This window comes from Orycteropus afer, unplaced genomic scaffold, assembly GCF_000298275.1.
Source record: "Orycteropus afer afer isolate SDZICR_OR568_19922 unplaced genomic scaffold, OryAfe1.0 scaffold00071, whole genome shotgun sequence".
NCBI lineage: Eukaryota > Metazoa > Chordata > Mammalia > Tubulidentata > Orycteropodidae > Orycteropus > Orycteropus afer.
Window position 1 is genome coordinate 2497070 of NW_006921658.1, and position 11739 is coordinate 2508808.

Below are 11739 nucleotides of genomic sequence, written 5' to 3' on the forward strand. Positions count from 1 at the left end.
GTGAACTTGGGGTTTTGGGCTCCAGATCGTATCTTCTGACCATTCTACTGCCTCTCTTAATTATGTAGGACACATTGATGAGATCTTTAGCCTCCTGAATGAGGTCTATGCTCTTCTGCCTACGAATTAAAGATCTCTATAGTCTGTCCTCATCCTGCTTGTCACTGTGAGGTTATTAGTGTAATAAGGGAAGCTTTTCTATATAGAAAAGTCTACTATTTTTAAAGTTAGTATTTATTAAAATAGCAAATTAAAAAAACAACAACCTGGTTTTGTCTTAAGCATTCAGGTTAACTTACAAATCCTACTGAATTTATAAACAAAAACGATGGGCTCAAGCATAACAAAGATTGTGAGGATGGCACAGGACGGGACAGTCTATTTCATTCTGTATTTTTTTATGTTGTAAACGTGTTGCTATGAATTGAGACTGACCCAACAGCATCTAACAACAACAGTTAAATTTAACAATCACTTTCAGTGGGGTCTTTGCTTAATATTCAATCAACTGAAGTGAAAAAATGAAATGGTTTTAAGTAATCTGTCTTTCAACATACCTAAATTACCTTAAACATATTAAACTTAATGTTGTTGTTGTAATGTGCCATCGAGTCGGATCTGACTCATAGCAACCGCTCCTTGGGTTTCCGAGGCAGTATCACTACGGAAGTAGATTGCCCATCTTCCTTCCGAGGAGTGGCTGGTGGGTTTGAACCGCCAGCCTTCTGGTTAGCAGTCAAGTGCCTTAACCACTATGCTACCAGAGCTCCCATTAAACTTAACATATTTGATTTTTTTTTTTAACATTTCAGTTGTCTCTAATAAGCACAACTTTCCCAAGTACTTCAGCCTCTCTTAATTCTAATAAATTTATAAATATAGTTAGTCTTATAGTCTTTTTGGGGAGCTCCGGTGGCATAGTGCCTAAGACATTTGACTGCTAATGAGAAAGCTGGTGGTTCAAACTCACCAGCTCCTTGGAAGGAAGGCTGGGCAATCTAATTCTGTAGTGATACCGTGTATTCTAATACTCTTTATAAACTTAGTGAAATGTACATACTCCTTTCTTCCAATGAAAAAGTTATATATCCAAAATGAATTTCTCAATTACACATTTTAAGTTAGAATCATAAGGCTAATCTATTAGATACTCTTAAAGTGTAAATTGTCTAAAACTATGCATATAACTTTCTAAAATAAAAAAATAATACAAGATTTTTAAGTATAAGATATTCCCTGATTACCTAATTATTAACACCCATTTTTTTATATTAATTTAAAAGTACACAGAAGAATAAAGCAATATCTAACATTTTGGGAACTCTAAGTAATTTACTTAAACTATGGCTAGAAGGAAGTGCCCAGGTAGGGAAGTGATAAGAACATAAAGCTAAAGAGGTGGGCAGGAGCTATATCACAAAGGACTTTGTGTCCTCATCCCGAGGAGTCATTGAAGAATTATGAGTAGAAGAGTAGCATAATCATTTTCTGTTTTAGAAAGATCACTTCACGAGCAATTGTAAAAGATATGTAGGATAAAAAATTGGATTTAGGAAGACTACTGTAGTAAAGAGGAGCTCTGGTAGCATAGTGCCTAAGGCAATTAATTGACTGCTAACCAGAAGGCTGGCAGTTCAAACCCACCAGCCACTCCTCGGAAGGAAGGTTGGACAATCTACTTCCGTAGTGTTACTGCCTCAGAAACCCAAGGAGTGGTTGCTGTGAGTTGGATCCAACTTGACGGCACATAACAATAACAACAACAACTTTGTAGTAAAGAGGCTATAGAATAATCTAGACAAATGTTATGATCTGACAAGAAGGCATTAGCAATAGCACTAGAGAAAAGGGATTAGAGAGAAGTTATGAAAATATTATAGATCTTCAGAGCTTAGATATGGAAGATAAGAGAAGAATCCAGAAAGACTTTTAGGTTTCTGTATTATGATTATGATATTGAAATAGAATATCTCCAAATGAAAAGCAAGTTAAGGGGCAAGGAGGGACAATGAATATTTTGTATTTTGAGTTCCATTTTGAACACATGAATTTGAAATGTCATAGAAACACTCAAGTAACTGGGTATATAGACCAGGAACTCAGCAAAGAGTTTTGGTTACAGATATAGATTGAGAGTCCCTGGCATTTAGATGACATTTGAAGCTATTGGAGTCATTCATTCATTTATTTAACAAATATTTTTTGAGTACCCATTATGAGTGAGACACTGTTGTAGGGATATAGCAAGGAACAAAACAGACAAATCTCTAATTGCATGAAAATAACATGGGGGAGACAGACTAAATGAATATGTATGTTTAGTGGGTTACACAAGGAGTTCACTATAGGTGGAATATGGTGAGCAAGAGAAAGAATGGAGGAAATAGTGATGGAGAGTTAATGTGGGCTCAGATTGTATAGGCCTTATTGTCCATTCTTAGGACTTTTGCCCTTATCCTTAGGGAGCTGTGGAGACAGGAAGGGTTTGAGCAGAAATGTGGCATCATTTCATGTATATAGATGATAGCATTCAGAAGGAGAATAGAATGAGAAGTGTAGAAGAACAAGGATAGAGCCCTTGGAATACCAATTATTTTTCTTATCAACATTATTGAGGTAGAAGTCACATACTGTGTAGTTCATCTATTTAAAGTATATAATTCAGTGGTTCTTAGTATACTCACAGAATTGTGCATTTATCATCATAATCTAATTTTAGAACATTTTGTCATCCCAAAAAGAGACTTCAAACCCTGTGGCGAGTCACTACTTCATTACCCATGGAGTTCCTGTGTGGTACTAAGAGTTAAGTGCTTGACTACTAACTGAAAGTTGGTGATTCAAACTGCTCTGCACCCCCCCCCCCCCCCCGCCCGCCAGAGGAACCTTGGAAGAAAGGCCTGGTGACCTGTTTTGGAAAACCCTGTGGAGTTCAGTTCTACTCTGCAACATGTGGGGTTGCCATGAGTTGTCATTGACTTGATGGCAACTTGGTTTGGTTTTTTTTAGTTATGCATTACCCACCCCACCTCCTAGTTCTAAACAACCACTAATTCACTTTCTTTCTTTTTTAATTCACTTTCTGTACATTTTCCTATTCTGAACATTTCACAGGAATGGAATCATAAAATATGGAGTCTGTTGTCAATGACTTCTTTCACGTAACATATTTTCAGGGTTCATCGATGTTATAACTTGATTCCTTTTTCTTTTACCTTTTTTTTTTTTTTAACTTTGTTTCTTTCTGTTGTTGGGTACCATCATGTTGATTCTCACTAATAGCAACCCCATGTGACAGTAGAACTGCCTCATAGGGCTTTCTTGGATGTAATCTTTATGGAAGCAGATTGCCAGATCTTTCTCCTAGAGAGTTACTGGGTAGGTTGAATTCACCAACTTTTTGGTTGATGAAAATTCACCAACTTTTTGGTCGATGAAAGTTAAGCACTTTTTGCCAAGTGCTTAACTGTTTTGCCACCAATGTTCCTTCATTCCTTTTTACTGCTGACTAATATTCCATCGAATGGACAGACCACATTTTATTTACGCATTCATCAGTTGGTGTACATTGGGTTGTTTCCACCTTTTACTGTTATTGAATAGTGCTGCTATGAATATTCATATACAAATTTTTGATATGTCTTTTCCTTTCTCTTGGGAGTATATCTAGGACTAGAATTACTAGGTCATATTGTGAGGCTGGTGTAGGACTGGGCACTGTTTCATTCTGCTGTACTTAGGGTTGCTATGAGTTGGTGCTGATTCGGTGGCATCTAACACCACCAACAACAAGACGGGTAACTATGTTTAACCTTTTGAGGAACTGTCAGAATGCTTTCCAAAGTGGCAGAAACACCAGTATTTAGTGGAAAACCTGCAGTAAAAAAGATGGCTAGACTTGTAAGGGGAGAGCCAGAAACATAATAGTCACCTTAGCTTTCTTTTTTTTTTCCTTTTACCCCTGACATTCAGTTGGTCAGTAAGTCTTATCCATCATACCTCATAAGTATTTGTCTTAACTTCGATGCTGATGACTTATCTCAAGCACTTATCATCTCCATGACTCCTCCACCCTTATGTTTTGCCCCTCTCTAATGCATTCCAAGTAGCCCTGGTGATGTAGTGGTTAAAATGGTCATCTGCCAACCAAAAGGTTGGCATCTTAAACCTACTGGCCACTCCAGGGAGAAAGATGTGGCAGTTTGCTTCATAAAATTTATAGCCTTGGAAATCCCACAGGGCAGTTTTACTCTGTCCTTTAGGATTGGTGTGAGTTGGAATTCACTCTGTGGCACTGAGTTTGGTTGAGGCATTCCAGAAGCGCTGTTGGTGCAAAAGTTAGTTGCTTGGCTACTAACCAGAAGGTTGGCATTTGAGCCCACCCAGTATTTCTGTGGGAGAAAGACCCAGTGATCTATTACCATAAACATTACAACCTAGAAAACCCAAAAGGCCAGTTCTACTCTCATCACATGGGGTCACTATGAGTAGATTGCCACATCTAGCAAAACCGCACAGGTCACAAAGTGAAGCAACATGAAAGGATTAATAGTTTTATTCTTTTTTTATTTAAAAGGAATGGGGGCCAGGCGGATGCCCTGCATGTTCTGCGAGAGCGACCCCTGATGCCTTTGTTGTACTTTATTTATATGTTTGTATATGATTACATCATTAGTCTTGGAAGTCATACAGTCAGCTTATTCTCCACAGAGCTAAAGTTTTACTCCTCTGTGTGCTCAAGGACAACAGTTGGTCATTACAACAATCACAGAAATCTTCTCAGGAATAAGGAGTATAAAACAATAAATGTTTAGTAGGACACAGTGATGCAAAGTATGTGACATCCCAATAACATAAAAAACATGGAGAATAACATCTACTTTTAATACTTTGATGTTTTGCCAATTAAATATTTAACAGAGAGAGACCTTGCCATCTCTTAAAGCAACACTCAACCACAGAGAGGGCTTGCCATCTCTAAAAGCAAACACTCAATCACAAGAGAGGCCTTGTCATCTCTTCACTGTAATTAGAACATGTGCCTTGCAATCATGTTCTTTTGGGGGTCTTTTTCTTGGTTCCCAACAGTAGATGGCATCTAGCAACAATGCATTCCACTTCTCTTTCCTTTCCAAATCTATTCCAAGGTCCTCATGGTTGGGATTAAGTTCTTCAGTTTTTTATGTGGATACCTTTGGTTTCTTGCACTAAGTAGCTGCCGAAGAGACATTTGAAGTGGATGCACTTTCAAAGTCAAGTTAAACAAAATGAGTAATCCTTTTATTATGTGATTTATTTATATAATTTTTGATGTGCTGTTGAAGGGTATAAGAAAAGTAGAATTTTATTCTGTTTCTCTTTAACATTCATTTTGTTTTAATATAGGCAATTTTATATGATGACAAAGGAGATTGTCTGGAGAGCATATTTCTTAAGCACCTTGAGGTATTGTAATGTGTTTGTCTTATTGTGGAATTACTGTTTAAAAAAAATCTCTGCTTTATGAATGTTGTTAAAACGTATAGTCATACATCAAGCTCAATTGGCATAATATACTACACAAAACATTGTTCCACCTCCTGCTGTGGTGAGTAGTGACTGGAATCTTAAAAGCTTGCAAGCTGCTATCTAGATGCAACGATGGGTCTCTCCTCATCCAGAGCCAAGAAGAATGAAGAAAACCAAAAATTCATGAAAACAACTAGTCCTAGCAACTGGTACACCATCTCATCTGCAGCCTATACGACTATGAGACCAGAAAAACTAGATGGTGCCCGGCTACTACTGTCAACCACTTGGAAGAGGATCTATGTAGGAGATCCTGGATAGACAGGGAGAACAATGTGGAACAAAACTCAAAATCATTTGGAAAAAAAAAAAAGGGGGAGGAGGGACCAGGTTTGCTGGCCTGATGGAGCCTGGTGGAACCACTGAGACTATGGCCCCTACCTGCCCTTCAGATCTGGAATTGAATGCACACCTGTGGCTTCCAGCCAAACAATAAACAGGCATATGAGTTGAACATTTACCTGAGGTAGATACACTCCTTGGAGAGAATAAGCATGGGAGAAAGAAGGTCTGCTTATGCACAGGGAGACAGCTCAAGGGGCAGGAGTGCATGGAGGGATGGACACAGGGAAGAGGTAACTATCAGGAGGAGGTGGGAGGAGAGATGTTGCATTGTGGTAAATTGTGGTCAATGTCATGAGACAAAGTGTATGTGAACTGCTTTATGGAAAGTATATTTGCTCTGTAAATTTTCACCCAAATCACAATAAAAAAAAAAAGTACAGTCATAGTATTAATATTAATAATTGTTAATAGTATTTTTTGAACATTTGTTATTGGCCAAATTCTATTCTAGAAGGTTTCAGATATTTCATTTATTGTTTACAACAACCTTATGATTTTTATAATTCAGGACTGTAGTACCTAAAGGTTGAGTAACTTGCCCACATTCATAGAGTTCTAGTGGTGGGACTGAGATTCAAACTTAAGAAGTACAGCTCTACTACATGACATTGACCGCAAATATCTATAATTATATTTATAATTGTTGAAATTATTGCCTACTGTAAAATGTGCATCACATACAACCTTACTTTGATCTGAAGATCAGAAATAACTTGCATAAAGTGGCTAGCACTTTAATACAGTGATTCTGAAAGTGTTAAAATATGTATTGCTATTACCATTGTGTTGATTTTTTTTAAGAGCTTGTTTTACATTCAGAGTCACACGTACATTTAGTTTCATTCCCATTCACCATGTCCAACCCTAACCCAGTCTCCTCCCTACCCTGCAACACTCCCCCTGTGCCCCTCATAATTATGCACTCATGTTTGTCCTACATTTCCTCGTGGTTTATTGCTTTAGGGGATGTATTACCATTGAGTGTGTGGGTGCAGCATCCTGGGTTGAGTGGTCTGCGTGTACATCTCACTTTACGTTGGGCTGAGAGCCTGCCCCTGGGGGTGAGTTTTATTCCAGGTGCCAAATGTATTTCAGGGCCATAGTATTGGGAGTCTCACCAGGCTTCATCTGACTAGAATTCTGGTCATTATTGAGTTTTGGGATTTTGTTCCATGTTTTCTCTCCCACTCTATCCAGGATCTCCAGATTTGATCCTTTCCTGAGTGGTTGGCATTGGTAGCCGGGCATCATCCAGTTCTTCTGGTCTCGAGGGCCATCATGTCCTAGGGTTGATTGCTTCTAAATGCTCTTGTGGGTTTTTTTTTTTTTTTTGTGCGCTCTTCTTCACTTCCATTGCTAGGAGACCATTAGCTGCATCCTAGATGGCTGCTTGAAAGCTTTTAAGACCCCAGTTGCTACTCACCAATGTAGGATGTGGAGCAATGCTTTTATGTATTTTGTTGTGCCAGTTGAGTCTGGTGTCCCCCAGTACTATGGTCCTGAGGCAGTAACTCTATTGGATCTCTCTCCCACAGTGTTGGGATCCATTGTATTGACTTTTATAAATTAATTTTGAAATTTTACATGATATTAATAGTGGGTGTAATATTTTTACATTTATTAAAAGAGCATATAGGAGTGCTATCTTTGTTGGTGCTTAATTTATGGTAACTGCTGTTGCTATTATTTCATCTTATAAATCATTTCATTAGTAAAATATTAATCTCATACAAATGTCTATTATCAAACTAGATTGATAATTTTATTTTATAGTCAGGTGGTGGCTAGTGCTGTATTTTATTCATTAAAGTGATTAAAATGCTTTTTGGAATATGATTATTTAAGCAACTGGAATAATTTGTATTAACGTTGAACTTAGAATAATTATGAGTATGTATCTAATTCAGTTTATTTTATAAAGATATGTAATTAATATTTAGTAGCTTTAATTTATTAAAAAAAAAAAAAATTACACTTAGTTGAATGGATTCTAAGTGAACTTCTTAAAAGGCCTTTTTTCCTTGCTTGTTTTTGTATCTCCAGCATGTAACAAAGGGCCTCGCATAGGCCTCCAATATGTATCGTTAATGAACAAATGAGTAGGTTATTTTTTGTTGTATTATTATTATTATTGTGCTTATTGATAAATAATCAGTGCATAATAATAAATTCATTCATTCAACACCTATTTATTGAACATCCATTGGATCTTGTTCAGTGTTAGTATGGTGAGTTTACTTGAGCACATAAATAATCAAATAATTAATGTATATGATTTTGACATTTATTCTTTAAAATTTAGGTGAAACCTGGAGATGACTTAGAAAGTGATCGGTACTTGATCACAGTTGAGGAGGTTAAAGGTGCTGGAAGCATAGCTCTTAAGCACGATGTCGTTAAAGAAGCACCAGAGTTAAAGTCAAGGAGGTTTGTCTCTTCTGGCCGATCACTTGGATGTCAGCCTGCTGGTTTAAAAAGGAAGTTTCCTGTAAGTTTCTCTGTTGAAATAATAAATCAAATATATTTATGAACTCAATTCAAGAAGCAGTGAATTTTGAAGCTATTGTACTCTATCATTAAAATTGTACTTCATAGTGTACTTAGGTAGAAAGGAAATAAGTCCTAATCAGAAAAACTCTTAATACAAATGAAAATTAGTATTTTATTTTAGTGGATTTAAATGTTAATTATTACTTTACATTAGGCAAAACAGACACTTTTTTTTTTGCTATTTTATTTAACATTTCTCTGTGTAAGTACTGCTTTTTACCTTTTAATAGGTAATTGTCTTAATTGTTTCATTGTTTTTAGGGTTTTTTAGGGCCATATCAAGTGCCAAAGAAAATGGTTGCAACTGAAAATGGACAACCTGCTGCATCACTTGAAGCTAAGAAACCTGGTCCAACTTTTCTTTCTCCACTGTATAGCATGTCTCCTTTATTTTCTACTGCTAGCCAGAAAGATACAAAAAATATCCCAACAGACTCTAACAACACTGTCACATACAAGAACAGAGAGAGAAATGACTTGCTTTCTTCTTCAGTTGTCTCTACTCCATCCTTTAAGATTTACCCAGAAGTGCTATGTAGAGAAAATTATTTTTGCTCTGCCGACAGCTCTGTAAGTAAGGACGCAGACTCTTTAGTGGCCAATAAACCTATGAAAAGAGATAGGTTGACATCTCACTGTTCAGGAATTTCACAAAACATCAGGAGCAAAGCACAGATATTAGCCCTTCTGAAGTCTAAATCTACAAGTACAGGTAAAGAACTGAATTCTGAGAATACAGACCATTTTCCACAAATCCATCCACAAGAAAGTATAAAAATCCCTGCTAAACCAAAGTGCTTATTTGAACAAGAAAAGTGTACTGAGGTGAAGAGCATAGAAACTTTACACTACCAGCATCAATCAGAAAGTGCCATGAGAAATAAGAGCCAATGGGCCATGTATCTATCATCACAGAGTTCGCTTATACATTCTTCTGATATAGATGAAAGTGGTACAGAAAGGAAACACAAGGTCCAGGAAGATGATATAAATGCAAATATGAAAGACCTTTTAATACAAAAGAAGTTCTTTGAAACAGATTGTGAAATGGGGGAAAAGTATAATGAAGACAAGCAAGTAGATGATAACCATCCATCCTCCTGGGATCAGGAAGTAAATTTTGAAATTACTTCATCCAATAAAAGTGCTAGCTTACCAGGTAACTATAGCAATGCAGAAAATAATGGCTTATTATCAGTACCTCATGTTCAAGGAAATAATAAAATATCTCTTAATCATAATGACCAAGTATGTGTAAAAGGACCAATTATTACCAGAGAAAATTCTTTGGAAGTAAATACATGTGGGACACCAGAAATAGAATGTAAACAACCAGTGTCTTCTCTGACAGACTGGGAGCATATACAGATAGAATCTTCTCTAAGTAACGATTTTGGCATCTCTGATGATAGCTCAGGCATGTTTTCTAAAAGTAATGCTAATCATGAAGGAATTAATAGTATTAATGAACCTATGAGTGATGTACCACAGCCATTTTTGGAAATAACTTTTAATCTGAACAATTTTGAGACCAGTGACACCGAGGAAGAACCACAGGAAGGCAGCAAAATTTCCCAGGACTCAGAATGTTTGGTAAAGGAAATGTTGGTTAATAACAATTCATGTGTTCAAAAGAGATGTGAGAATAAAAGCTATAAGGAAATTGGCAGTGAAAATTTGCCTCTCTCAATGTCTGTTGGTGGCAAACCTATAGAGCCATTACCTACTAGAGACACTCTGCCGACACAGCTTAGTGCTAGAACTCGTGTGGATTTTGACACGGGAACTTTTAAAGCTGAAAATACTGGGAAAGAAAGAAAGGAGTTTAGTGACACATTAAGTAATTTTGACTCTGAGTGGACTGGTGATATGTGTGTAGATAGCAATGAGGATGCTAATAAATCTATCCAGAAAATCAAAACTGACTGTGATGTTGTTTCACTCTCAAATAAATTTAAAGGCATAGAAACAAACTTACATATTCATCAGTTTTTAGGTGTGGCCACTGATCAGACTCCTGAAAACAATACCCTATTTACAGAAGACACTCAACCTCAGCCTTTTATTTTGGGAAGCAACTTGGACAAAACTGATGATCAGGTTTTCTCATCACCCTCTAGCAATGACAATAGTATCCAGCTATTAAACACCAATCAAAGTCATTCTGAATATATTGCACTTGATGAATCAACTACCCAAGTTTCCAATACTTCCTTTTACCCTCTGAGAGAAAAGAGTTCTTTTTCCAAAGAACCAGAAGCACATAGTCCTGGATCTAAAGATTTGGGGACGATTGGAAGTTTATCCCATGAACACACTGAAATAGAAAGTGCTGAAAATTGCAAACGTGATTGGAATAATTCTGGGAACTCTTCAGGACTTTCTGGATTAGTGAATAATATTTCCCTTTTAAGGTCTCTGTCTGAACACAGTACAGCTTTAGAAAGCTTGGAAGTATTCCAAAAGAAAAATACATCTAAACAACAAGGATTTCAGCAGACATCTGCACCTGAAAGCAGTCCTGAAGGTTAGAATGACATGTCTGTTTAGGATTGTTCTCTTTGTAACTCAAAAGGATTAGAAGATATTTGCTTCTGGGGGCTACATTAAAGAATTATATAATGTTTAAATAGGTAATACGTATACTTGATAAAATTAATTTTGTTCGGACAATAAAATAGTAATTCTCCTTCCTAGAGAGTTCATTAGTCTACTCCTCAGAATTACCCAGTTTTTTGTTTATGCTTTCAGAAATAGTCTATGCATATTATGTTGTTGTAGTTGTTAGGTGCTGTTGAGTTGACTGTGACTCATAATGACCTTATGTATCACAGAATGAAACACTGATGAGTCTGTAGCAGCCTCGCAGTCCTTGCTATACTTGAGCCCATCGTTGCAGCAACTTATCAATCCATCTTATTGAGGGTCTTCCCCTTTTTCACTGACCCTCTACCTTACCAAGCATGATATCCTTCTCCAGGGAATGGTCCTTTCTCACCGCATGACCAAAGTAGGTGAGATGAAATGGTTTCACTTCTTCCAGGACAGTTCATTCTTCTGACAGCCCATGATAGTTTCAGTATTATTTGCCAACACTGTAGTTCTAAGGCACCAATTCTTCTTTGGTCTTTCCTATTCATTGTCCAGCTTTCACATGCATATAAAATGATTGAAAATACCGTGGCCCCAGTCAAGTGCAACCCAGTCTTCAAAGTAACATCTCCACTTCCTAATACTTGAAAGAGGTATTTTATAGCAGATCTGCCCAGTGCTATA

At 36.9% G+C, this 11739-nt stretch overlaps 1 protein-coding gene across 1 annotated transcript in view; it reads left to right on the forward strand.

Moving 5' to 3' along the window:
- The window catches only part of ZGRF1 (zinc finger GRF-type containing 1), a 169624-nt gene that overhangs the window by 7259 nt on the left and 150626 nt on the right, over nt 1-11739 (forward strand). Inside the window, exons 3-5 of the mRNA XM_042780931.1 lie at nt 5386-5445; nt 8216-8401; nt 8725-10990. Coding sequence (XP_042636865.1) covers nt 5386-5445; nt 8216-8401; nt 8725-10990 — 2512 coding nt within the window. The remainder of the gene's footprint in view (nt 1-5385; nt 5446-8215; nt 8402-8724; nt 10991-11739) is intronic.